Source organism: Callorhinchus milii, unplaced genomic scaffold (assembly GCF_018977255.1).
Source record: "Callorhinchus milii isolate IMCB2004 unplaced genomic scaffold, IMCB_Cmil_1.0 Scaffold2, whole genome shotgun sequence".
Classification (NCBI taxonomy): Eukaryota; Metazoa; Chordata; class Chondrichthyes; order Chimaeriformes; family Callorhinchidae; genus Callorhinchus; species Callorhinchus milii.
The window spans coordinates 17,063,516-17,089,917 of NW_024704743.1; the positions used below are offsets into that span (position 1 = coordinate 17,063,516).

General features: G+C 42.7%; 1 protein-coding gene across 1 annotated transcript; it reads right to left on the minus strand.

Moving 5' to 3' along the window:
- Nucleotides 1-260: 260 nt before the first annotated feature.
- LOC103181553 (activin receptor type-1) lies at nt 261-25,887 on the minus strand. The gene is made up of 10 exons (XM_042332333.1): nt 25,746-25,887; nt 12,426-12,508; nt 11,671-11,934; nt 8,125-8,336; nt 6,885-6,984; nt 4,189-4,335; nt 3,462-3,737; nt 3,169-3,366; nt 2,608-2,738; nt 261-2,304 (listed from the first exon to the last, which is right to left on the minus strand). Exons 1-10 carry the CDS (start codon nt 25,871-25,873, stop codon nt 2,170-2,172), a joined length of 1,674 nt encoding a protein of 557 aa, XP_042188267.1. The 5' UTR covers nt 25,874-25,887; the 3' UTR covers nt 261-2,169.
- Between the last annotated feature and the right edge of the window lie 515 nt (nt 25,888-26,402).

A 26,402-nucleotide genomic window follows, 5' to 3' on the forward strand; every position in this document is an offset into this window, starting at 1 on the left:
GGTTGGGCTTTCAGCCTATCTCTGGAACACCATCCCAGAGTCCCTTCGCCTGGCCCTTCCATGCCTCCTTCAAGGTCTGTCTGAAGACCTTCTTCTTTGGCCGCGCCTTTGGTCATCTTATTCTGTCCCCCCCGCCCCGAAATCCAACCTCCAGCTCAGGGGCAAACACTTGACTGTCCAGTGTTTGGGATGTCCTCCCAAGGCGCTATATAAAGGCAATTTGTTGTTGACCAAATGCAAACAAAGATTAAATTGGAGAACACACAGGACATCTTTTTATTAATAGTGTTTTCTGGATTAAATGAAACATTGACATTTGTGTACTTTTATTTTTAAAACAGTGAAAAAATTGCACTAGTCCTCTAACGATTAAGGCTAAAGCAAAGTTTTACCAAACCATGAGACTCAAACAATGTTAGTTGACATCTTTAATGCAGCATGGCTAAATAAATGTGTGATATAGTGTATGTTCTTTACTATTGCTCATTTGTAAACATTTGTTGTTTCAAAGATTATGTTTACTGCTATAATAGATACTGTGACCTAGTTAATGAACTGTAAAAATGAAGTTAATTTCTGAGTTGCTACAGTTAAAGATCAAAACTATGTCTTTCCTGTTACAATACTAAATTTTAAATATTGAATTATTGCTAGTTCATAATTGGAATAGTGTATGAAGCTTTGGAAAATTAAAGAGTAAGAAATGGTGCGGTTAACCACTATGTGATTTAAGATAGTGTACGTTTAGATGTCCCATATGAAATGATTCGTTCCTTAACTACAACACAATGGAATTCACGTATTAAAATAACCCATTAAGCCATGAATTTACTATATAAATCGAGTGTTTCTGTGAGGCCCATTGCACAAATGAAAAAACCCAACAAAAACAAGGCAATACAGCAGGGTTTACAGAATTTCACTTAGTATTCTACCACAACAATATTTGAAGGAACCATGTCTTGCCAATATTCTCATCAATATAGATCAAATTTTCATTTAAACACCTGTGACCAATTTTCTCATCTTAAATGAACAAACACTTAACTTTTTTTGCTCGTCTTCTGTAGTGTAATACCCTTCTTGGTGTCCATTCCTGTGTTTTGACCTCTACACATATTTAGTCCCATAATAAACCAAGAACAAATTTTCAGGAAGACACAATTCAAATCACTGAAAAGTAGTGTTTTGACCATCAAGTAAGGTAATTGGGCACTTACATATTAAGACAAACAGTATATTTTGTCGACTGCAGTTAAATACAATTATAAATCACAGATTAACTTTTTAATTAAGTCTTTGTCTTTTTTATTTCCTATGTTATTTGTTTTTGGAAATATCAAGTTCTAAAGAGCAAATCAAGTGGATGAGATTGTTCCTCTCAACCTTGATAAACCACTGTAAAAATGCTTTTAAACCTTAGGCACAACGACAAACTCAAAGCCCACACTTAGTGATAAATAGATAGACATGCTAATGTGGAAAGTACTCCTTCGTTCATTTAAGTTTCTGAAGATAAAAATTGCATCTGTCTTAAAAATTCTTAATCAGGTTAACCATTTATCCCATAGGTGCCAAGCCATCAGCTTTGCTAGGCAGTGAATACATCGTTCTTTCACACGAAAGACACGTATACTGCAGCTGTCATCAAATTCAATTAACCATTCGATGACTTAAGGTTTTTAGTAACAAAAACTTACAAGCTACAAATAGGTTGCATCTGTTCTGAATAAAAAAAAATGCATGCTTATATTACAGGCTGAAAGTAAATACGATCAGGGTTATTGCAGTCTACTTAAAAATTGTACAGCAATGAACAGTATGAGCAAATAAACCCTAGAAAATATTTAGTGCAATTCTTCCCCTTTCAGATAGAATTCATATGAGGGAGCACCCAGTGAACATTAAATCTGCCTGCCTTGTTTAATCTGTGTCAAGAGGAATAACCATGGTTCAGTGATTAGTCTGATAAAAGGCAAGCTTTTCACAACCATCCATCTGCCACTGCAATCCATGCGGCCCCTGCTGTCACTTCTTGACACTGCCCATATGTGAACTGCAGAAGCAGAATAATGGACAGTTTGAGATCTGCGTTTTTAATCTTGTCCAGCAGATCTTAGCTTTAAGATATTTATTGAACAGTGAAATTGATGTTATCTGATTTTCCTCTCAGCAGTCCAGTTTTATTTTTTCTAATGAGTTGCTTATTTTCCCTAAAGTCTTTTTGATGCGTAATGCAGTGAGCCTTGCAGAGGGATTTTGGTACCAGCATTCCTTCATCAGTTTGGCAAGAGCCGACAGGGTCTGGAACAAATGAACAGTGGGGTATGAGAATAAGCTCATATAACACAACAAAGTTTCTTCTCTTCAAAAATAAACACCACATGTACTATGGATTACAGTGCTTATTTGCAGTGCTCCAGATAGCACGTTACACTATTGTATTGTATTGTATTGTTGAACCAAGATTTAAAAAATGAACGCTGCCTTCTTGCTAAAATAACAAAGCTTAATACATTGTGTGGGAACAGGGTGAAATGGCAATTGAATACAGTACTAAAGAAATTAGAAAAAAAACATAGTAGCTTTAAAGGACATTGAACTCACAGGGTCTGAGAACCATCTGTTGGGAATATTTGGTCTTTGCTGTTCCACACATACAACCTTTCGCATATCTTCAAAACTGGGGTCATTTGGCACCAGATCATAAAATGGAGGTTTATATTCCTCTGCAATACCTGTGAAAGTAAAACACTGAACTTGTAAACATGTCACGTGAATCACACAAGACTAAGTGTCCCAAATATATACAACCTGAAAGATTTTGTGCTGAATTAAGATAGCTCATTTTGAAACAATCAAATATCTCACTGAAAGGGGAATAATAAACAATTATTTGAAATGGTGCATTTTCTCTCTTCAAGCATGCTGAGACTCTACCCTGTGTGAAGGGCACAATATAAATGCAAGTTGCTGTTGAGAGAGGGTGAGAGAAAAAGAGAAAAAAGTATTGAACAACTTCTCAAAACTCCAATTTAGTTTATTTGATTTGAAGAGAGAAAATGCACAATTTCAAATAATATTTTTTTCTGCATTTAACTTGACCATATGTTTTTGCAACAGAAAATAATAATCTCCAACATGACACAGTTTATAACTTTTACTTACCATTACTGAATGTTCTTCTAGTTATTTCCCACAAAACAAGTCCAAATGCCCAAATGTCTACACGCTTGTAGGCATCAAAACAGTCAATTTGAATAGATTCGTCAAGTACTTCGGGTGCCATATATCGCTTAGTGCCAACTTTAGGATTGTTTCCAACATCTAGCTGGTTGTTGGTTTGAGAATGCATCACTGCCAACCCTACAGAAGCAGATATGTTGATAAACACTTGCACTGTTGCTGCAAAAAGCATTGCTCCACAAAACAAACATTTGTCACAAATGTAATGTACTCACCAAGATCAGCAATGCAACAATGCAGATTCTTTCTTACTAAGATATTTTTACTTTTCAGATCTCTGTGTGCAATAGCAGGTTTTCCTTCAGTCCCAAAAATTTCATTGTGCAGGTGTACAAGACCATTAGCTACAGATAAGGCAAAATTCAGACAAACTACAGTATCCACTGTATTTCGCTGTAGATAGTCATAGAGTGAACCGTTCTCATGAAAATGAGTGATGAGCCAGAGCTGGGTGCTGGAATTCCTCGATGTCATGTCTGAAGCAATAAAACCTGAAGGAGAAAGAGGAAAGACATTATGACTGGAACAATTGCAAATTACTCAGTCACTATACCTACTCACGAACAAGTACAATATTTCTTCCTATTTGAAGAAAGGTCCTATCTGCCTCACCACCGGCAGAAAGGCTCTCTCTCATTCTGCCCCATTCTCTGGATTTCAATCCCGGAATCCTTCTGACTCGCTCCCTCACCTCTTTTAAGGTACGTCTCAAGTCCTATCGCTTTGCCTGTGCTTTTGATCAGCTTTCCCCTCTTCACCCACCTGAACCACCACCCCCAGCTCAGGTACCTATCCAGCACAGTATTCTCAAAATAACAAGTCAGGTTTCTAAATTAAAGATATCCTAAAGGGACAGGTAGCTCTCATTTGTCTGGCTGACAACTTGCGTTTAGTGGACTACCATCATCATCATCAAAATTAAAGAGCAAATAAATGACTTACCTAATATATTCTCATGCCGGAGGAGAACAGTGTTGTATATTTCAGTCTCTCGAAACCATGATTTCTCATCTCTGGATGAGAAAATTTTCACAGCAACATTTTCCCCTTGCCACTGACCTCGCCAAACTTCTCCATAACGACCCTTTCCTGTTTGAGGGAAAAATAATTAAATTGTATTTTATTAATTATTTGAGGAATATTTTTAGGATCATTAAAAGTTAATGTCCCCCCTACTTTGTTGAAAAGCCTTGATTGAACTAAGCACTCCAAGGTGAATGTCAATGCAAGATAATAGAAGATTTTAAAAAAACTGTGAGTGCAACACCTTTTAGTATGGAAAACCCCGTCATGCTGAACTACTCATCTCTTTCGGATAACTCTGATTTCCGGGTACCACTTTTCATCATGCATTTCAACCCCTTCTTTTCCCATATATGAAGAATGGACCCTTGAACTCAGTACATATCTATAGAACTGAACTCCCTGAAGAGTCCCTCTATTCAGGAAAGTTTTGACATGGCCAAAACAAATGCAGGATAACTCGCATAAGTCTTATCTTTATAAATCATATAATCGTCTAAGCTGTACATTCACCCAAGTCCCGTTCAGTTTCCTATCAAAACCACTTAGATTTGCGCTAGTTGTATTAAATCACCTTCTAACTCATAACACCACTCCCTTACCCTCCATTACTCACACCCTGACCGGCTGCGTTGAATCGTGGGAAACGTAGTCTTGATCATTCGATTCATGCACAGAATAACTCCCATTTCCCGCGATTCAATGCGATTCCAATGGTTGCCAGTAAGTGAGCATGCAGTGATGGTTCAAGATGCATTGAATCGCAGGAAATGTAGTCTTGACCAGTCACCACATGCAAACTTACTGGCTGCAGTGACAAACTTCCATATGCGCACTTACCACCTGCATTAAATTATGCATAAGCATATAGATTTTGAATTAAATCGGATTTTCTACAATTTATACAGTTTGCCTGCAACCCAGTAAGTCATATTAAATGTTATGGTCCTGACTGATACACCCCAATCCTTTACCCGTTCCCTTCACTAGACTAGCTTGAGATCTATGATCACCCCTAGTCACCTTCCTCTTTGACTATGGTTATGTTTTCAGCAACCACAGCCCAACCCTCGGCCTTGCCCCTCTAAGTGTCTTCAGGTTGCACCTGAAGACTATCCTCTTCGACTGTGCCCATAGTCACCTCCCTTTCTCCCCAGCTCAGCAGCAAACCAAAGCAGGGTGATCCAACTGCCGGCCCGTGGGCCAGTTTCATCCACTCTCCTCCCCCTCCCTCTTTCTGGTCCACCCGCTCCCTCCGTAACCCTTAAGCGTTGTTATGTTTCTGGAAGGGAAATACAAAAATATATGCGACCCGCCTACATTTCTCAAATAGGGCACCCGGCCCTCAGCAGCCAAAAGGTAGGACCACCAGGAACTACGCCATTGTTGATCACTCCCAAGTGAAGAGCACTGTGTAAATACAATTTGTTGTTGCTTTTCCTAGCCTGCTTAAACAATTTTTAAAATTAGTTCTTACAAATAAATTCTCATTGATATTCTTCCTAAAATATATTCTTTATATTTAATATATTTATATATATAAATATAGCTTATATATTTGAGGTGTTGCTGGCTCGCAGCAGCACCTCAGGCAACATCAACCTCCATGGTTGCTCACTACAACTCACTACAACTCACCGCCAGTCAGGAACCTGGGTGTCTTGTTCGACCCTCAACTGTCTTTTCTTCCCCACATTCAAGCCATGACCCACTCTGCCTTCCCTCACCTCCGTAACATCGCCCGACTCCACCACTACCTCACCCCTCAGGCCGCTGAAACTCTTGTTCATGCCTTCATCAGCTCCAGGCTCGACTATGCAAACTCTCTGCTTGTTGGCCTTCCCAACTCCTCCCTCCACAGACTGCAGATAATCCAGAACTCTGCAGCCCGTGTCCTCTCCTGCACCAAACTTCGTGACCCCATCTCCTCCATTCTTGCCTGACTCCATTGGCTCCCTATCCTTCAGAGGATCCAGTGGTCCTCACATACAAAGCCCTCCATGGACTCGCCCCACCCTACCTCTGCGACCTCCTAACCCCCTACCAACCCGCCCGTTCCTTCCGCTCAGCCGGCTCTGGTCTGCTCTACGTCCCCCCGACCCACCCGCCCCACTATTGGTGGGAGAGCCTTCAGCCACTCTGCCCCCAATCTCTGGAATTCCATCCCCCAGTCACTCTGCCTCGCCCCCCCTCCTTAGCCTCCTTCAAGTCCCGCCTCAAGACCCTCCTCTTCGACCATGCCATCGGTCACCCCCCTTCCCCTCCCCCCCGACCCCAGCTCGAGTCTGAAATGCTGTACTCCAGCCCCTTGGGACGTCCTCCCGATGTGAAAGGCGCTATACAAATGTAATCTTGTTGTTGTTGTTTTAACCAAGAGTAGATACATGTTCGCCTTCCATTTCCTAAATAAGCTATACATTTTGATTCAGAGAATTTAACATTTTTATTCAAATGTTTCAAAAGTTTGGTACGAACAGCTTCAGATCTGGCAATCCATTCTGTAAACCTCAATTCTACTAAATAAACCAAAATCCATCCAGGATTATTTCATACCCACCTGTTTAAACCAACACTCATTTAGAGTAAAAGTGGCGCACAATTCTGGTTTTACCCACCTACACATTCCATCAAGGTGATCTGTCTGGCAACAGTTCGCTGTACCAAAAATGGCAAACCTGAACCACTTCCTGACGTACAAGAGTGGTCAAGCAAATCCTAGAAATGAAGGGAAAGATCATTACATTAATATAATAAACTGGGGACACTTGATTGTACAAGAGCTGCATCAACCCACTTTGACATTTTTAGATCCATTATATGCTGTGGCATTAAGTGGAGCTCAAAATCATTGAACACTTTTGACCAATGTGGGAAAGCTATGGCTGTGCGAATGGGCGAAGTGCTATCTAAGTCGAGCCCTCTGGGCGGTCTCGACAGTTCGGTTCCTGACCCAGTCGGGTCCACAGCATTTCAGGGCATTGCTGATGTCAGCACAGCCAGCCTGGCTCATCAGCAGGACCTGAAAGGGAAGACCAGTCACTGGGGGAGGGAGTCATCCCACTCAGCTCCAGTTAACCTGCCAAGCCAAAGCCCTAACGGGTAGGGTGGTCCAAGCAGCAGAGGGTGACAGAGCATCTAAGTTGAAAAAGGCCTTGAAACGGTGATGACCAATGGTGACGAGGGCTTATCAAAGAGGTGCATGGTGCTGCAGAACAAAAAAAAAAGCACTGATCGTTTTCACAGGTGTCTTATCACTGCAGCAATTCTCAATTCAGCGAAAGTATAATGCTGACAGATGCTATTTAGTCTAAATACAGAGTATTTTAAGTAAAAATAGAAAATCAAGTTAAACTGAGGTAAACTAGATTTATTGAAATCTTGTATTATTATGAACTAAGTGTGTTGTGTAGTTTCATTTAAATCTGAAATATTTATTACAGTGCATCTTAAGAGATCGCCCTTTGATCTCATGACAAATGATCTTACCATTTTGCAGCATTATTTGAAGCTTCATGATCTTATGCCACATTAATCACATTTTGCAGAATTTTGATGATGACTAAAGGCATTTCTAGGCATTACAAACTTACATGAACTTAATAATCCTTGCATTTGATATAACGCCTTATCAAGTCTTCAAGACGTCTCAAAGCACTTCACAGAATATACTGTAAAGTGAACTGACTATATTTTGTGGGCAAAACGCAGCAGCCATTTGCGCACAGCAGGGTCCCACAAACAGTCGTGGATTTAGTCACCAATTTATTATTTTTTTGAAGGAAACGTGTCATCAGTCAACCATTTGTTTATATGAAACAGCATTTCTAAAAGATCACAATAATGAGGATAGATTACCGCAAGTGTACTGTCTCCCACGTTGGAAGCTATAAGACCATCAATTGCTCCATTTTCAGCATCATGAGGTTGTAATCTTTCCATTCGATTATGATGAATTTTGCGACAAATCAGTACAGCGACCACTGACAAAACTATCAGCACCACAACTGGGTTAACTATGAAGATAATCAATGTTTCCACACTATAATCTATCGGTTCTCCTTCTGGCACTGTAAAAAAAAATACAAAACATTACACATCTAACATTTTCAGATGAAAGGAGAATTTACAAATATTTATTTTCTAAACCAACTCCAACTGATGCAGGATTACTGACGGATCATTCTATAACTATGGCCTTCGGCATACTGGTACATATCCATTATAATAATAATAATAAACCTTGCACTTGATATAGCGCCTTATCACGTCTTTGAGACATTTCAAAGCACTTCACAGGATATACTGTAAAGTGAGTTGACTGTATATTTTGTGGGCAAAACAGCCAATTATGAACAGCAGTGTCCCACAAACAGTCATGGATTGAGTGACTAAAATTATTTTTATTTTATTTTACTTATTGCTAGGTAAACAGAGGTGTGTGGAGTAAGGAAACTTGCCTAACGTTTCGCACTGCTGGGAATCCTCTTGATTGCGAGTCGAGTGCTCTAACCTCTAAAATACAGGACTCCATATTATATTAAAGCATTTTTAATTATCTGTGAATAGGTTATTTGAGGGGAAGGGAATAGAAGAGTATGGGATGGAGTAAGGAAAGGTAGAGTCTCAAGTGGTGTATGAACACTGGCACTGCTTAGTTGAGCTGAGTAGCTTGTTTAAATTAGGAAGGTGGCAGAGGTTGAAAGAGTCTGTGCTCCAGTGAACTGTGTGTATTCACAAGAGTGACCCACTGCCATATGCAGGAATTTAGCTCCTTCCAAAATTCAGATTATAATTTGGAGCAATTTATGCCAATGAATGAAAAGGCTGGGCACAAATGCGCATAACTGAAACAGAAGATATTCACTAACTTAAAAGTCGAAGATTTAAGATACAGGAGTAAAAAGGGACCAGAGGGAAAGGCAACAGATTTAATTTGGGGGTAGAAAGGCAGGAGTACCCAAGGGAGAGAAGCACAATTGAGTTACGAAGGGAAGAAAGACACAAGTTGGGCGAGGGAAGAAGGAAGACGACATATGAGAAAGGGGAGAAATCAGTTTAATTTCTACACAGCGATTTATAATCTTGTTAATAAGGAATCCAAATGATCACTGATGAGATCTTTCAGAGCGGTGTCACAATTCAGCACCACATACTTCCAAGTCACTGGAAGGAAGGAGTCTTTAGTTGGACTCCTTAAAAGGATTTCAATTGGAAAATGCCTCATATTATATGCCATTTCCAAAAATCCACAGGAAGATGGCTGAGGTTTTATAATTAATTTAATCATGCTCATTAAGCTTTTAAAGAAAAGCATGCTCATGAATTTTGTTACTCATAATTGCTACCTTGAAGGGATTAATAAATTAATGCTTACTATTTATGTGGCAAAGAAAGCACTAGAATGCAAATGTAGCCCTGGGAACTGTGTGCTTGTTAGGTTGACGTATATGGAGGCCTAATTATCACTAAATTTACTGACTTATTGATAAGTGAGCATTGGTTTTATTAGCGGATCATTTTTCCGGGGGTAATAATCCCTTCAAAAAAATAAAAATAAATGAATAATAATAATTTGGTCTGTTTGTGGGACACTTCTGTGCGCAATTAGCTGCTGAGTTTAACCCACGAAATATACAGTCATATTCTGTGAAGCGCTTTGAGAAGTCTCGAAGAAGTGATAAGGCTTTACATCAAATGCAATATTTTTATTTATTATTATGAACTGATTGGTTAAATCCCATTAAAGCCCATACCATAAAAGGTTAGTGCTACATTTACCGACAAGGGAAGAATAATGCCTCTATCATGGGAAACTCTGCATCTATTAGAGAGAAAGAATTCAGCTGTAACAGAACCTGTTAAAACCTGTTAACGGTATAAATTGGGACCAGCCCCACTGTGGATATGGAAACAGTGTGAATCATAGGTTTCATGCAAAATACAAATTGACTAAGCAAAAAACTTTTTCCAAGAGGATTGTTCTGTCACTAGAGTTCCACACTGAGCCATCCCTACTCTCTCTCAGACCTGTATCCAATGATATTGAATCCAATGTCCATTGAATCCAAATACCTGCAACAAACTGCTTAACAAACATGTATCTTGTGTTGTTGGGTCAGTTTGTGGGTAACTTTGCCGCGTAACTAAAACAAATCCTTTTTTGCTGGCATCAGAGCCTAAGACAACATGTTCTGCTGTAAGAAAACTTGGGACCTGTGGTTTTGCAAGTCAATGGAGAAAGAGGGAGCAGGAGAAGGGACATACTGTCACAACAACAACTTCTTGCATTTATATTGCACGGTCACCCCCCAACCCCCGAAGCCAGGGGGTACGTGGTACTACAAATAGATAGTCACTACATTTAACAGAAAATGCCTATCGACTGCTTTGAGATATTTTGACTTTATAGGTGGTAGATCAACTGCCACTGTTTAAAGAGTAGCTTTGCTCTGAATTCACCTTCTTGAATATTTAACAAAGGGAAAATATTTCTCTCCTTCCCCTCAAAAAAAAAATTGAATGGACAGGACAGCTGGGTGGGTACATGAGGATATGTCAGCATCCAAAGAATGAAGAACCTAAAAGCAGGCTTTTCTTTCCTTTTTATTCCAGAGAACCTCTACACAATACTGGAAGAAAAAAAAGACATTGGATACATTGGACGAAAAGTTCCCAAAAGCACTGAAAAGGACATTGAGAATGATTTATAATATCAGTCATTCTGACAGTGAGTGCACATCAGTCAAGTGTCTCTATACTTTGTGACATGAGGAATGTTTTCTCATTGTTACTACATTGTGTGTAGTAGTATTGTCAATCGGACTGATCTCTTCTGGCAGTAGCTTAAGTGGGCCTAAACTTACTATAATTATTTCCCACAACATACAAGGTGACATGTGACCTTTATCATAACATATAATGGAGAACTGGAATCTGACTATAACTTGTCCAGCAAGCACTGAATTTCTTAGCAATTCACCGTCTCAAAGAACAGTACATTCTGTGCATCATCAACCCCAACTTTTGTAGGAAGTGCATCATCATCATCGAATAACAGCGACATCGCTGAAGAAGTTAAAATAATGCCACACATAAAAAAGTAACCTTGTATCATACAGTTTAGGGATAGAGAAAGATTTATAGCTAAAAAAGCCAGAGAGCGAGAGAAAGTTATAGAGGAAAAGACAGTCAGAGAGAGAGAGAGAGAAAAAGGAGAGGTTGGAGAGAAAGTAGAAGAGAATGCTGGTAAACCGATGAAACAATTATTTTGTTTGCGTGGTAGACAATTTATATTTTGCATGATGTCCGGTTATCCACAAAGGGGCCAATCCCAATTTGTGCTGATAATCAGAACTCCATAAATCTCTACTTATAAAAGGCCAAATACATCAGGATTTTTACCTTGTGAAAGAAGCGGGCCAGCTGTAATATTCCTGTTGCACAGATTTTCATAGCAGCACTGCACCACATGACTTGCCGAGGGTGGAGTTTTGCATGTCATTTCCCCCTGCTCGAGAATAAAGCAACCTTTCTGGAATTCCCGTACATCTCCATTTAGTATCACCGAAGCAAAACACTGCTGACCAAAGCAGTGATCCCGTCTCCCACAGGATTTCCCCTCACAGATACATTGATAATGGCCTTGACTGCCTTTGGTGTCGTCATCTGTTGAGGAGGAAGAGTCAAAGAATGATGACTAACATTGCAAACAATGTATTCCAATGTATAGGAAAAGTAATTAGGATATACAATTCTAAGAAAACAACACTCGATACTAGACTCTACTGAAAAAAATGTAAAAGCATATTTATGCTTAGTGATGCTGGCACATAATATTTAAAACAAAAAAGCATTGAGCAGCTAATTAAAAGATACTGTAATTCCACCCCCCACAACAATGAGCTCAGATTTTAGTTGTAGATTCTTGCTAATCAGCAATTTCATAGGACTGACTTAATTTTAAAAATACTTCTCATTAAAGTCATCAAGCTCCTCGTCATATTCATTGTCAGATAAACTGTTCCTCTCCCAGAGTCTTAGTTTTCAAATATTCCAACAATGCTTAACAAATTGTATCAGTCACTTCATGAGCACAACATGAGTATGAACCCAATAACACGCTGAATCCAATGAGCACTCAGAGAAGCACAACATACCTTCAGCTCCGCATCTGAAAATCTTTGGGACCAAAAATAGTAGTACAACAAGGATGGTGCTTTGGGCCATCAGGAAACAGTTACTGCAAAACAAGGACACATAATAAAAACATAATCATCATCCTTACATTTGGTATAGACCCTTTCATGTTGGGAGGCATCTTCATGGGACACATTGTAAAGTGCAGTGACTAATTGTGGGTAAAATATTCATGCATTACCCGTAACAACAACAATTTGCATTTATATAGCGCCCCTCACGCAGGGGAGGGTCCCGGAGCACTTAGTTAGTTACCTGTACTAACCATTAGCTCAAGGACATTGGCTTCTGAAATATGCTCACTGGAACTGTTTTGATTAAAGTATCTGTACGTTTTTTTTAAAAAAATGAACAGTCTCCATATTACCATAGTCAAAAAAAGATTTGGATGATAATTATCCCCTAAAATTAATTTGAAATAAGATGGATGTAGCTCCATCTACCTTTTGTACCACACCGTTACCCTTTCAAAGTCAACAACAACAAGATTACATTTGTATAGCACCTTTCATGTCAGGAGGACATCCCAAGGCGCTGAACATCAACTCATTCTACTCCTCCAGAGATTACATTTTTTAAAAAAATATTTATTATGTCTGTATATTTGCCTTTTAGTCATAAGTATTTTTAGTCTCCTTCGTAACTGTTCTAAGTTTAAAATGAAACTTTTCTAGGACGTCAGCATTAAATACACTAATACCTTAAAAGTAGTGGAAAGTGAGAGTATTAATTTAACTTTCAAAACAACAGTAGGGCACAATGCAGAATTGCTGTAAATCTTCCTGCAGTAAACACTTCATTGACCATTCACTGGAGAGCAATTGATCATGAATTGTATTATTCAGTAGACTCTGCTATATGCATTCCAGGCAAGTTAGTAAACATCTATGGAACTTGTTTACAGCAGTTGCAGTTTAGCATGATTTAGAGTATAACACTTCTAATTTAAATACACAAAGCAAACCCCTTCTCTGTGTACTGTCCTGGAATATTCAAGGGACCCGAAAATCCGACAGAGCAGCAATCCCTGTTGATCTATAAATTTAACAACTATTCTGCTGAATTAGTGATTGCAATGGATATTATTCCCATAGACACACTGAGCATTGAGCTCAACACTACAGCGTTCTCCACAAATTTTCTGTTAAAGACAATTTTATTTAGATTAAGACTTTCTATTTGTCACCAATAGAAACGAAGGTTCATTAAAGATGCAGTGATTCATGTTTTTTAAAGAAGAAAAAGGGAGGAGCAAACTGCTTAATTGACCATTTTTTATTCCATGTACTCAGTCAATGAACCAAGAAAACAGCCGACTCTAGAGACCTGCAAAGATTGGCAGAGGAAACTCTCCCTGCATCAGGACGTGTCACCTGATTTAATGGCTTTTTACTTCGGTTCACATTTTGGACTTAATGCTGAAGAACATCATTGCTACCTTGCTGTAAAGGCTATATAAGCTAACTAAGCCAAACAGATACCATAATCCTGAAATCAAAATGGCCAGTACTTATACAACTTGCTCACAATTTAAACACTATGCTAAGTTGAACCCAGGCAGCCAATTACACTATGACCAATACTGAAACTAACCTGTTATTACAACTAACCGAAAACATAAAACTATTCTGCTACTGCAATTCTGAATGTGTCTACATCATGTTAAGTTGCAAAAAAAATGAACACCGCTTTACTGTGCAATTAGAATTCTGAGTTTGTTCCTTTGATTGATGATCTTTGTAATTTTAATGGGCACAGTGGTGGTTAATTAATATAACGGTAGTACATTGAACAGTGTTCTGTCCAGTGCTCGATAGCTCTCCTCTGAGATGTGAATTAATGCAGCATCTCGTTATGTGATATTTTCTCAGTCCTAGTTTTAAAAAGTTATCTAACCAGACCAACCCTCTGTTTACCTAGCATTCAGTAGGAACCCGGGTTGTTAGTCAATTGGCGAATTGCTTTTCCGGTGGTAATAAATCCTTCCAAAAAAAATTAACAATTTAACAAATAATAATGTGTTCACCCAATCCATGACTGTTTGTGAGACATTGTTGTGCGTAATTGTCTGCTGCGTTTCGCTCACAAAATATATAATAGTCAATTCACGTTACAGTATATTCTGTGAAGCACTTTAGACGCCTCGGAGATGTGATATTATTATTATGGTCATTGCCTCTTTCCCCCAATCTTGGCATCAGGCTCTGCCAGCGAAAAGCATTCCGAGAAGCTAGCCCGTGTGAGGGGAGCTATATAAATTCAAGTTGTTCAACAACAACAACAAAATTACATTTGTATAGCGCCTTTCACGTCGGGAGGATGTCCCAAGGCGCTGAACAGTGTACAGCATTTCAGACCCAAGCTGGGGTCAGGGCAGGAGAAGGGAGGGGAGGGGAAGGGGGGTGGCCGATGGCATGGTCGAAGAGGAAGGTCTTGAGGCAGGAGATGAAGGAGGCTAAGGAGGGGGTGATGCGGAGTGACTGGGGGATGGAATTTCAAATTCCAGAGGTTGGGGGCAGAGTGGCTGAAGGCTCTTCCACCAATGGTGGGGCGGGTGGGTCGGGGGACGTGGACCAGGCCAGAGCCGGCTGAGCGGAGGGAGCGGGCGGGTTGGTAGGGGGTTAGGAGGTCGCAGAGGTAGGGTGGGGTGAGGCCATTGTGGGCTTTGTAGGTGAGGACCAGGATTTTGAACTGTATCCTCTGAAGGATAAGGAGCCAATGGAGTCGGGCGAGAATGGGGGAGATGGGGTCACGGAGTTTGGGGCGGGAGAGGGCACGGGCTGCAGAGTTCTGGATTATCTGCAGCCTGTGGAGGGAGGAGTGTGCTTGAGCACATGATAAGTTCTTTTTAAAAATAACTAAATGCCATCTAAATAGAGGCTTTGAAATCAAAATCAAAAAACATTGTTCTTTATATACTGTGTACCCAGCGTTAATTAGATGGGACTTTTGCACTGAATGAACACTAAAGGTGTTGGATAAATCTAGTTTTGATGGTATAAATTTGATTTTGAGCCCACTTCTAAAACAACTTTGAGGAAACAATTTCAGAATGTGATTACTGTGTCAAAGCTGTTTTCAATGCAGTTGATTTCAAACAAATGGTAAAGCCTAACAAATCGTAAGTATAAAAGACACTGAGGCGATAAGTGCAGCCTGCTTCTGGTTTTAAATGTTATTAGAGAGCACTAAAAAGTCTCCTGTCCAACGAGTGAACAGGAAGAGGTGGTTATGATATCATATGCTTACATAGCATAAAAAAGCATAACAGAAAAAGTTTGAAAGCTTAGTACATGAACTATCCTCCCACACAACAACAAACTGTATTTATATAGCACCTTTCACGTTAGGAAGACATCCCAATTAGATATAATTTCATTGGCTGGCTTTAAACATTCAATGCATTTCCCTCTATTTCCTTGCTTGCTGAATTATTCCAAACATTTATCATTCAATCATTTCCTAAAGGGATTGCACAACAATTTGGTTTTGTTTTGGCCACTCTGGGATCTGGATATCCCTTGCTACACTGAAGTCCCCACTCAGAGAATTAATAAAAATGGAATTTGTGTTTGTCAGATCTGAACTGTACAATATCCCTCCCATAGGCATAATACCCTCCCTATGTTTGGGAAACATACATGTTGATTGACAGAAATTAAGCCTTTAGTCATTGGCGTTGGGCTATTGCTACAATTCAATCAGAGAAATTCCTGCCCTTACTTGTACAGGACAATCATAAGCTTCCAGTTGCCTGTTTATCTTCATGTACAAAGGTGTTTGCAGAGACAAGCCTTCATAAGACCAAACTAGTAACCCTCTCTTTTTACTGCAAATCTACCACATAAATGTGGACCTACGTTTCACACATTAGCTGCAGGGAATCTTTCTGCCGCAAGCCTCGGAGCTTCAATGTGATTTGGCACAAGCTTCATTGGTTGGGAAACAAACTAAATAAACTATTTGAATGCTATGGAATCTAAATTCAAATTCATTTGAATCAGTCAATATCTTACTGGGAGGGAATAAAATCAATATTACTTCTGTACAATTAAAATAATTTTACACTGATTTTCACACAAGTTACTATGTACATCAAATAACTGCCATGCAGAATGGAGAAAATGTGTTTAATACCAAAGCCCTCAGGCATTTTGTTAAGTGTATGCCTGATACAGCACCTTGACGTGGTAGGAGTCCTGTAGCTCAGTGGTTAGAGCACTCACCTCGCAAGCGAGAGACGTGGGTTTGATTCCTGGCAGGGCAAAATGTTGGGCAAGTTTCCTTACTCCACACGCCTCTGTTTACCTAGCAGTAAGTAGGAACCCAGTTGTTACGTTGATTGGTGGATCGCTTTTCCACAGGTAATAATTCCTTAAAAAAAAATTGATCACTTCAATCCACGACTGTTTGTGGGACACTGCTGTGTGCAATTGGCTGCTGCGTTTCACCCACAAAATATAGTCAAATTATTTTACCAGTATATTCTGTGAAGCGCTTTGAGACATCCCGAAGACGTGATAAGGCACTGCATCAAATGCAAATATTATTATTATGATTCAATTACACAAACAGAGCTCAAATAAGCTATGGAAAGACAACAGCTCCCCCTAGTGTTGGATAATTATACTTTATTACAATTTTATTTGCAGGCTTTTCTCTTCCATGATTTTACCTCTGGGCTCCTAACCCAAGTGACTATCATTGAGGTGTGAGCTGAGACAGTAGCGGATCACAGAGGAAAAATAACATGCACCATAGCTCCTTGATGCTTTTGTCCAACTTCCACATTCATGCATCTAGCGTGCGTAACCGAATCATGTTAAGAATTACTGATTCTTATTCCCTTCCTGAAACAGGCCACAGACATCAATTCCAGCATCTCCGCTGATATCAGTCAACCAGACAGCATAGCCAGGGTTTGAACCTGGCAACTTTCCAGTTAGGCTCAGTTGTCTCACTGATCTTGGTTAATATGTTCTCCAAGAAATACTGTGCATCCTTATCGCTATGCACTATTAAAATATTTTCCAACCTAAATTTAAGACGGTCAAGCCTCAATTATTTCCACCGGAAATCACAGCCTTCTTAAAAAAAAGTCCAACCTTAAAGCATATGATGATTTAAAGGTGTCTACTGATCTGAACATGTTTAAAATGCCTCATCATTTTATTAATGTTGAGTCCTGTAGCTCAGTGGTTAGAGCACTCGCTTTGCAAGTGAGAGACCTGAGTTCAATTCCAGGCAGGTCAGGGCGAAACCTTGGGCAAGTTTCCTTACTCCACACAGAGCCTAATAATAATCCCTCCAAAAAACAAAAACAATAATTAAATTGGTCATTTTCAATCTATGGCTGTTTGTGGGACATTGCTGTGCGCAATTGGCTGCCGCGTTCGCCCACAAATATACAGTCAACTCACTTTACAGTATATTCTGTGAAGCGCTTTGGGACGTCCTCCCGACGTGAAAAGCGCTATATCAAATGCAAGGATTATTATTATTATTATTATAATCAAAACACACTTTCCTATGGACTAAGCCTATAGAGTATTAGGACCATGTTTGGTGTTCATGAGCTGAAACAAGTAGATGGCCTGTGTTTGGTGTTGAGTTGGGCAACGCCTGTGCTAAACAGCAGGATATTGATTTTAAGATAAATAGTGTGCTCATATTTTCTTGTGCTGTGGCTACATGGGCCCCTATTTTTGTATTCAATGCATATAGAACACACTACCATTTGCCTATTTCAGAGAAATAGATTTGGGTGTCATTGTGTGGAACTAATACCATGATTTTTTTTAATGAAACAAATTAATGCACTTTATAACTACAAAATAGAAAGGCACAATTGTTTGTAATTGTCACCATCAGGGTACAAAACAAGAAAATGTTATGTAGGTTGCAATGAAGAGACGTCAGGATTTTACAGGTAAAGTTAGTCTATGAGGTGACAGTTTAAATGCACGATGGGACAGGTACCCTAGATTTCTTTTGGTTCTGACATGTTAGTTAATATAAAAGGTTGGAAACTCTTAAAACAAAAGTAAAATAATTAAGCTTGAGAGAAAGGAACCAAAAGAAAGTCTATTAAATGAAACATTAAATGAGTTGTGATTTAAAAACGCACTTATCAAACATTGTGGTAAAGTGCAAAAATTAAGTTCAGTGATTTATGGCAGGTGAAAAGACAACTAGAGATGTACTAATCAAACTCATGCCTTTGCTGAGGTGTACAGCACGTGGATATGTGGATGGACAGACTATCTGGAATACAGAATGCAGTTTTGGCCGACTCACCTTAGCAATCATACTACTGGCCTTGAGCAGCTACAGGGGCATGCAACCAAGATGATAGAAGCTATTAGAAATCTCAACTATGAAAGAAGGGTTAAAGAATGTGTTCTCTTTGTAAAAGAGGAGACAATTGTGACCAGATCAATATTTTCAAGATGAAGATTGTGATAAGGCTGTGATCCATGCAATCCAATAGGTTTGAAACACTAGGGGCACAAGATAGGAATGAGGAAACAAGGAGTATGAAAGGAAGCCAGGCAAACCTTTTCCTGTTCTAAAAAATCTTATATAATAAGATTATGTAACAACAACAACTTCAAAAAGAGGAGAGAGAGGGCGAGGCGGATGGATTGAGAAAGTTCCAGAGTTTCGGGCGTAGTGGCTGAAAGTGCGACCTCCGATGATGGGGTGGAGGTTGCGAGGGACAAGCAGGAGGCTGGTGCCAGTCGAGCACTGGCGCTGAGTGGTGGATGGGGAGTGAGGAGGTCGGAGAGGTAGGAAGGTCCTAGAGAGTGAATGGATTTGCACATGAGTGTGAGGATCTTGATGTCGATTCGTTCGGTGACGGGGAGCCAGTGGAGCCTGGCCAGAACTGGTAAGATGTGGGTAGAGTTTGGCCTGGGTCAGTATGCGGGTGGCAGAGTACTGAATGAACTGGATTTTTTGAATAGTGGAGCTGGGGAGACCGTCGAGGAGTGCATTGGAGTAATCCAGGCAGGAGGTCACAAGTGGATGCATGAGGGTTTCGGCTGCATTTGGGGTGAGGTACGGTCGGAGGCGGGCAATGTGGCAGAGATGGAAGAAGGTGGTCCTGGTCAGGGACTGGATGTGGGGGAGGAGGGACAGTTGGGGGGTCAAACCGGATGCCTAGATTGCGCGCTAGTTCGTGACTCTGAGGGAGAGCCCAGTGAGGTCGAGGAGTTTAGATCTGCAGGAGTGAAGACGTTGACGGGAGCAAAGGAGTATGGCTTCCATCTTGTCCACATTCAGCTACAGGAAGTTTGCAGTATCCAAGCCCTGATGTCTGCCAGACAAGCTGATAGATCATCAGGAGACCTGGAGTTGGTACTGGAGGAGGCAAAGTAGATTTGTGTGTCATCCAAATACATGTGGAAGTTTACACCGTACCTGTGGATGAAGTCGCCCAGAGTGAGCATTTAGATAAGGAAAAGAAGAAGGCCAAGGATGGAGCAGGTGGGTGCAGTTGACCAGGCGGGGGCTGGAGGAGAAACCATTTGCCGAGATGAAATGGAAGCAGTTGGTTAAGTAGAACTCGAACCATGTGAGTGCGGTCCCACTAAGGTGGATGAGGGGGGAGAGGCGGTGGAGGAGGATTGCGTGGTCGACTGTGTCAACAACAACAACTTGGATTTATATAGCGCCCTCCATGCCAGACGGCGTCTTAGAGCGAACACGAGAGAGATTTCCAGGAGGACGAGGAGGCAAAGGGATCCCTGGTCACAGATATAGAGAATGTCATTTGTGACTTTGACAAGTGTGCTGTGGACAGGGCAAAAATCAAGCTGCAGGGGCTCGAGAAGTGAGTAGGTGTGACTGAAGTTGACTTGCAACAATGCGTTCCAGGACTTCGTAAGATGGTAGAGAACCAATGTAATGCATTAAAAATCAAGATTATTCAGACAAAGTACAACAACAAAATTACATTTGATAGGGGTTTAGCAGGTCAGAGGTGTAGGAGGGGGCAAGACTGTTGAGGATTTTGAATTCTATCCTCTGATGGATGGGGGAGCCAGTGGAGCCGGGCGAGGGTGGGGAGTGATGGGGTCACGGAGCCTGGTGCAGGAGAGGACTCGAGCTGCAGAGTTCTTGTGAAGGGAAGCGTTGGGGAGGACGACAAGAAGGGAGTTTCCATAGTCGAGAGCTGAGGGGACGAATGCGTGGATGAGGGTTTCGGCAGCCTGAAGGGTGATGGCAGCGGCAGAATCGGGCAATGTTGCGGAGGTGGGGAAAGGCAGAGTGGGTCATGGCACGGATATGGGGGAGAAATGACAATTGAGGGTCGAACAAGACGTCCAGGTTCCTGACTGGTTTGGTGAGGTGGAAAGTGCAACCGTGGATACTGATGCTGCCAGTGTCTGAGGTGCGGAGGCGAAGGCGAGCCAATCAGGAGGGCCTCGGTCTTGCTGACATTTAGCTGTAGAAAGTTGGCTCTTATCCAGGATTTGGTGTCTGACAGACAGTCTGTCAGGATGTTAGTCATCCTAGAATCAAGGGTGGAGGCAGAGAGGTACAGTTGGGTGTCATCCGCATACATGTGGAAGTTGACCCCATGTCTGCGGATGATGTCACCAAGAGGGAGCGTATAGGGGTTGAAGAGGAGGGGACCGAGGGCAGACCCTGAGGAATACTACACGAGACTGTGTGGGGGCTGGAAGAGAAACCGATGGCAGAGACAAATTGGAGACGGTGTGAGAGATAAGACCTAAATCACAAGGCAGCGGAACGTGAAGCCCGGTGAATGGAGGGAGTGGGCAGGTTGGTAGGGGGTTAGGAGGTTGCAGAGGTAGGGGGGAGCAAAGCCATGGAGGACTTTGAAGGTGATGACCAGGATCTTGAACTGTATCCTCTATGTGATGGGAAGCCAGTGGAGTCGGGCGAGGATGGGGGTGATAGGGTCACGGAGCCTGGTGCGGGAAAGGACACGGGCTGCAGAGTTCTGGATGACCTGCAGCCTATGGAGGGAGGAGTTGGGGAGGCCGACAAGCAGTGAGTTTGCATAGTCAAGCCTGGATGTTATGAATGCGTGTATGAGGTTTTCGGCGGCCTGCGGTGTGAGACAGTGGCGGAGCCGGGCGACTTTGCAGCACGGGACGCATGAAGGGAGTGGTAGAAGAGGAAGAAGTGAAGCTGGGAAGCAATGGACTTTTTCCAAGGACATTGGCAAGATAAAGGAGATTGGAGATGGGCCGGTAGTTAGGAAACAGGGATGGGTCCAGGGAAGGTTTTTTAAGGATGGGGTAATTACAGCTGCTTTTAGGGGGATGGGAATAGTGCCAGATGATAGGGAGAGATTGATGGTATCGGAGTAGAGGGGCGGGGAGGTGGAGCTGGGAGGTACTGAGAGGGGTGGGGATGGGGTCAAGGGAGCAGGGAGTGTGTTTCATGCTGGATATGGTGGTGATGAGAGTGGAGGGGGAGACAGGTTTGAAGATGTGGAGGGAAGTGTGGGGGGGAAGAGATGGGGAGGGAGTGGCGGTTGGGAGGGCGGAGGCAGCTGAACGGATTATGGAAGTAATCACTGATAATAGTTACAGCTTCTCTAAATCAATATATAATGACAGAACTGTCTAGGAAATAAATATACCTATTAATTAATCTAGCAGTTTGATGAGTTAATGACTAGCCAACCATGGACAAATACTTAGCTCCTTTACTTCAATTAGCTTCAGTCACTATCAAACTAGATACCAATTTAGTCATCACTAAGGCCCAAGTATTTAAGAACTATTCAAAAGAAACCGAATAAGGTGGTTAATCCCAATTTTGGTAATATTTGCACGTTAAAAGGAGGTTCTAATGCAGAGCTTCGCAGATACAGTTTGTTCTACAATCAAGTTGAAACTTTCAGTTCTTCCAAAATGGGGGCAACTTGAAGTCTTAATAAATATGTCAGATGTAAATTTGTAATTACATTCAGGACAGTGGAATTTCATTACACAGAAAAACTCAAATGAAAAACAGGTAACTAAACAATGATTTAAATTATATCCATATTTAAGCCTCAGTATTTTTTGATGTAAACGCAATAAAACCCATAGAAATTGACCACAGAAATTTACAGCACAGAATAAGGCTTATCGGGTCATTCAAACCCAAACAAATCTTTAAAAAAACTGGTCAAATAAATTATCGGTACTCTCCAAATGTTGTTTGGTTTGTAATCTTGCAGAGGCAAATGTTCCTGTGGTTGGAAAGGGAATATTTGATTCATTGTCTGCTGTATCTAGGCTCAGCCCTGCATTGACACCCACATGTGCAGAAAAATATCAAACTATGCTTTCAACAATCATTGTTCTCCCACTTCCACCCCATTGCTATGTTTAGCTGAGAACATACGGTGCAATGTGGAGACTGATCTGATTGCTTGTTCGTTCAGATTGTTTAAGCTCCTGAGCCTGAATCTCTCTTTCCACCAGTGCTCATCCCTGCTCTCTCCATCCATTCCATTTGGCTGAGGTTAGATGGGATGGACGGAGCAGGGATTCTCTCCTTGACTCCAACCCAGCTGTTCAGTGTGGCTCACTGCAAAAATCAAGAACTAATTCACTATTTCAATTTACTTTGAAAATACAATTCATTCTTATTATTACAGAGACATCTTGATGCATACAGGAGGGAGAGGAAAATAGAGGTTCAGGAGAGGGGATGAAGTTGGATGGGGCAAACATAAGAGCGCAGCCAAATTGGGCCAAATGGGTACATTTGATACATTTTGCCCACAAAATACAGTCAATCCACATTACAGAAATTCTGTGAAGCGCTTTGAAATGTCTCAAAGATGTGATAAGGCGTTATATCAAATGCAAGGTGTATTCGTATTATTATTAATAATTACATTGTCAGGACAAAGGTAAAAGGAACTTTTCTCCATATCTGTTCAGTCTATCCCTAACCCGATAATTACATTGGTGCACAAAGTAGAAAACTAAATGCTTGATACAGATCAGCACAAAAGTTTACTAAAACAATGCCCTCTAATTACAAGCAGACCGGACCTTTGTTTAATAGCTGATCAGAAATACATCACCAGCAACATGGGGCTCAAATCCACAATCTATTGACCAACGGGTTAAAGTGCTAACACCCTGCATAATGGAATAAGCAACATTAATATCTGCAAATGTTAAAGGAATGCCAATGAGAAAAGGTTAAAGAAAAAGATCAGAACGTGATACAAACAGGCAGAGAGCCAGCCAGACAGAAAGACAGGTGGAGCGAGTCAATCAGACAAGACAGGCAAAGACAGACAGGCGGAGCAAACCAGACTGATAGGAGTACAGATGGAGCGAGCCAGACAGACAGGCAGAGCAAGCCAGACAGACAAACAAAAAGACATGTAGACAGAGAGGCGGAGTGAGTCACTATTATAACCCATATGAAACCCCCACCTGCTGCATCGACCCCATTCCTACCCTGCATTAAAAATCCCATAGCACTTTTTAAAAAGAGAAGGGAATTTCTCCCAGCCAACAATCCCCCAGACAAAAATGTGTCATTTAACTTGATGACATTTGCCCACCACATACAGTCACCACTTTATAGTATACCCTGTAAAAATTATAATAATCCTTGCATTTGATATAGCACCTTATCATGTCATTGAGACATATAAAAGCACTTCAAAAAATATATTGTAAAGTGGAGCGACGGTGTATTTTATGGGCGAAACGCCATAGCCAATTGCGCACAACAGTGTCCCACAAACAGGCGTGGCTTGAGTGATCAAATTATTATCATTATTTATTTTTCTTTTTTGGAGGGATTATTACCCTTGGAAAGCGATTTGCCGATCGACCAACAACCTGGTTCCCACTGACCGCAAGGCAAACAGAGGAGTGTGGAGTCAGGAAACTTAAATTGTCAGTGAAATGCACAAAAATGAACTAAGCTTCTTTATTACCACCCTAATTGCATTCTGTAGAGTTGAATTTCAACTCCCACATCCGATCCTTTGCCAGAACAGCCTTATAAGGTATCCAGAAAATTCATAGGTAATTACTGTCAAGTGCGTTGAATGTTTTTGTTGGCAAAGTCCGAAGTCTTTTTGCCAACAAGACTCTAGATCCAGCCATGAAGTAAATGCCCAATTTATCTGGAGGATTTGTTGGCCAGGACATCAAGATAAACTCCCTTTTCGTCATGGGGATCTTTAATGTCCATGTGAAGAATGGGCAGTTGGATCCATTGGTTTAAAGTCTCAACCGAAAAGTGGGAATCGCTGACCACACAGCAATCAGCCAGCGCTACACTGACCATGTGGAGTGGCTGGTTGGCTGACGTGCTTTTATTACAATGTACAGATTGCTCGTACATTGCTCCAATTTCTTTCCCTTTCCCCCCACCAGAAGCATATTTTTCTCCATCTTGTTGGCGATATTACCTTACACAAAAGGGAGCGGGGTGTCACTGCCGGATCCCACCACTGCTGTCAAGTACAAGATCACGTCTTGCCAACCGAGACCAAGCAAGTTGGCTTTGCAGCCCCCACCGGAGGCTCGGAAGCAAGAATCTCGCTCGCTCGGGGCTTTCCTGACAATGATGTGGGGCATCTGACACAATTTGGTGCCTTGTGAACATGTCTTTGTTCATCTGCGCAGGTTATCTGCCCCCCCCCTCTCCCCACTCCCCACCACCCCTCTCCCCACTCCCCCTCCAGGTTAATAGGTCAGAGATGAGAGTTTGTTTGGTTGATGAAACAATGAACCTCCTCTGGTTTGGGGAGTATTTTTCTGCACATTCTCGATGTAACCGAGGACCTGGGCTGTCAGAGGGGGGGGAGGGGGAGAGGGGAGAGGGGGAGGGGGGGGGAGAGGGAGGGGAGAGGGGAGAGGTGCTGGGATTCCACCCTCTGGGGGAGTGGGGGGGTATCTGATGCTCTCGCAGCCCCGAGCGGGCGGTGCTCCCTCCCTCCCCCCCCCCCCCGCCTCCCCCCCTCAGAGGTCAGTGCCTCCCCCCCTCCTCCTCGGGCTGCACAGCGGCCCCGGGATCGTTCGCATTCCCGGGAGCCCCCACCCCGCCACCCCCGGTGTGTGTATGTGTGTGTGTGTGTGGGGGGGGTCACAGACAGACACAGACACCGCGTCCCTCCCCCCCCTCCCCCTCCCCGGGGCTGTAGGCCTCAGAGCGGCCAGTGAGGAGCCGCGCCGTGCGGCAGCCGCTCACTCCGGGGCGGCTGAGCTGTGTGTCGGCTGCACTCCCCTCCCCCTCCCCTCCGCTCCGCTGCTCGGCCCCGGGGTGACACTCACCTGGTGTCCGGGCGGCTGCTCTCGGCCGCTCCGCTCCGCTCCCCTCCCGCAGCCCCGTCTCTGCGGCTCCGCGCGAAAAAAAAAACTTTGTGCGTCTCCGGCAGCCAGACAGCCAGCCGTGACGTCATCGCGCCACGCCGCCGCGCGCTGACGTCATCGCGCCATCCAACGCGCAGCTCCGACTGCCCAGAGCGACCCGCGCACCTGACCACCCCCCTCCCCCCCCCGGGGCGCGGTGTGTGTCTCAGGCCCCGCCCCTGGGGGCAGACAGGCCCCGCCCCCGGGGGCAGACAGGCCCCGCCCCCTGGGGGGGGCAGACAGGCCCCGCCCCCTGGGGGGGGGGCAGACAGGCCCCGCCCCCTGGGGGCAGACAGGCCCCGCCCCCGGGGGCAGACAGGCCCCGCCCCCTGGGGGGGCAGACAGGCCCCGCCCCCTGGGGGGGGGCAGACAGGCCCCGCCCCTGGGGGTAGACTTACCCCGTGCAAAATGGGCGCGTTTTGGGACTTTGCTCAGTTTGGGCCACGAGTCTCCTTTGGGCGTAGGGCAAGTTTCCCCACTGGGGTTTCCGCGCCTCGGGGACGGCCTCCCGGCCCGAAAGGCACTACTGCGGTTGGTCACCGTGGACTTGCAGCCCATTCGGCCCCATTGTGCCTGTGC

Excerpts from the sequence above, each read along its gene's own strand:
- LOC103181553 (XM_042332333.1), bottom strand. The coding sequence starts at position 25,873 with ATGACGTCACGGCTGGCTGTCTGGCTGCCGGAGACGCACAAAGTTTTT. Across the intron at positions 4,336-6,884 it reads CACCTTGATGGAATGTGTAG|GAAAGGGTCGTTATGGAGAA; the intron begins GTGGGTAAAACC and ends TCCCTCAAACAG. Across the intron at positions 2,305-2,607 it reads ACAGATGGTTCTCAGACCCT|ACCCTGTCGGCTCTTGCCAA; the intron begins GTGAGTTCAATG and ends CATTTGTTCCAG.